A 2,185-nucleotide genomic window follows, 5' to 3' on the forward strand; every position below is an offset into this window, starting at 1 on the left:
ACAAGTCCTTTGGTTGATCTCTTACCCCCTCAACCCCCGCCTTCCCTCATAGGCTGGACAGTCTGTTTGATGCTTCTATGACTCTGGTTCTATTTTTGTTCATCAATTTATGTTGTTCATTATAATCCACAAATGAGTGAGATCATGTGATATTTAGCATGCATATGAGCATAACCAATGGACAGAGACAGGGGAGGTGGGGAGGGCATGTGCTGGGGGGAAGAGGTCAATGGGGGGAAAAAGGAGACTTATCTAATACTTTAAACAATAAAGAATTTAAATAAAAACTATGTGACATGCAAAGAAACAGGAAAATATGGTCCATATATGTGGGAAAACATCAGTAGAAACTCCTCTTTAGAGGCTCAGATGTTGGACTTACTAAGTATACAGAGCCTTTAGAGATATCTGCATCATGGAAACAGACCAAAAGAGGTTAACAACTGACCAGCATCAGTGTTCAAGGGAGACCAGGAACTGTGATTTGTGATCCAGATTATTTCACAAAATGAGTGCCTTCAATCTGAAGCATCTGTGTGTATACATATATTAAAAATATTCTTTTAAAAAAAAACTATTAATGAGAAGCATGAAATTATTTGAAAATATTTTGGATAAGTACCTAAATAGTCCTTATGTTATAATCTCTTTTTTCAGGTCCTCCAGTTAATGTCACATGCAACATATTCATAAACAGCTTTGGCTCTATTGCTGAGACAACCATGGTAGGCATGTTTCCTTTGTAATAACTTTCATACCAAAGTAATTGATAGTCACATTAATGGCAATTTTTCTGCTAATGTTATTTAATGTAAAGCCAAAATTAACATAATGAGATTTTAAAGGATAAAATTAATGGTGTAATTAAATTGTAATCAACTTCAAGTAAAAATGTTTCATTTAGAGATGGTATATTGTAGAATAAATGTAAGTGAAAACGAGATTGGTTTTTCACACTTCAGGAATTAAATACCAAATCTCAAAATAAAAATAAAATTCTATCATGTGACTTATTTATTCCTTTCCAATGCTTTTTAGTAACCAGATATAAGCATAGCAATAAATAATTCCATGTTTAATTATTTTATGTACTTATAAATATATTCATAATATTGTTTTAAGTATTCTGTTTGATTACTTTTTTCAAATAAGTATAATATTGTCTCCAACATCATAAATATTTTGCAAACAATAGTGTATGCTTTAACTAAACTTGCTGAATAAAGACTTCATTACCATGTAATTGAGAACATTTTACATAATTATTAAAGTAAAAAATATATTATTATAGAACAGATTTATTCTGTTTTGAATTTCATAACTTTCTCTAGAGATCATGTATCTCTTCTTTGCCTTGTAGCCTTTACTGTGCACTTTAGCTAAAATAAAATGCAGACATAGGCACATGAATCACTGCATATCTATAAAAGTGTCTAGCAGGCAACTTTTTAAAATTGAAAGTATGTATGGTGGTTCTTAAATTACCTAGAATTATACTCCATTTCTAAATTTAACAAGTATAATTTGCATTAATTTTCAAAGTTGATTTTAGCTAAAATAGGATATGAAATACTTCAAGATTTATTAGCTTCCAAAACCATTAAGTAGAGAATTATGCTCATGCTCATTTTCTCTATCTCAGAATGATTTGATAGCGAATTTCTAAGGAAAAGTAATCTAATATACAAATTATTTTGTGAGGGAGTGGAGTGTGTGTATGTGTGTGAGTGCGTGTGTGTGCGTGTGTGTAGAGGATCTCTCTCAACAGGAAGAGACTGTTCAGGCACCATCTAAACAAATGGTCTTTTCATCATGTTTGTAATATATAGCCATTTAGCCGCATCTTTGTGGTTTTATTTAAACATTAAAAGCATCAACGAAAAAAAAAAACCTGACTTCACATATTTGGGCATTATATAGAATTATTTTAACTATAGTATATAATTAACATTAATGTGAGTGTCTGTGTTTGTGCAAACACAGAGAACATGCATGTATTTGCTTGTATAAGCACCATGTATTTCTGGTGCAATTCTGACCCTAAAGTGACTATAGTTCTGTTTCAGACCTCTGGAATTTGGTTGAATATCTGGCCAATTTATAACCTGCAATTGTACATAACCACTCCAAATCATCCTTATATATAAAAAGCCAGGGACTGTCACAACCGAAACAACTGGATGGA

The 2,185-nt window shown here is 31.7% G+C and overlaps 1 protein-coding gene across 3 annotated transcripts in view; it reads left to right on the top strand.

Moving 5' to 3' along the window:
- Positions 1–2,185, top strand: part of GLRA3 (glycine receptor, alpha 3) — a 136,841-nt gene that overhangs the window by 35,644 nt on the left and 99,012 nt on the right. For all 3 annotated transcript variants that reach the window (XM_014530357.1, XM_005882681.2, XM_014530356.1), the window contains one exon: positions 658–725. In XM_014530357.1, coding sequence (XP_014385843.1) covers positions 658–725 — 68 coding nt within the window. The remainder of the gene's footprint in view (positions 1–657; positions 726–2,185) is intronic.

The sequence above is a fragment of the Myotis brandtii genome, unplaced genomic scaffold, assembly GCF_000412655.1.
Source record: "Myotis brandtii unplaced genomic scaffold, ASM41265v1 scaffold733, whole genome shotgun sequence".
NCBI lineage: Eukaryota > Metazoa > Chordata > Mammalia > Chiroptera > Vespertilionidae > Myotis > Myotis brandtii.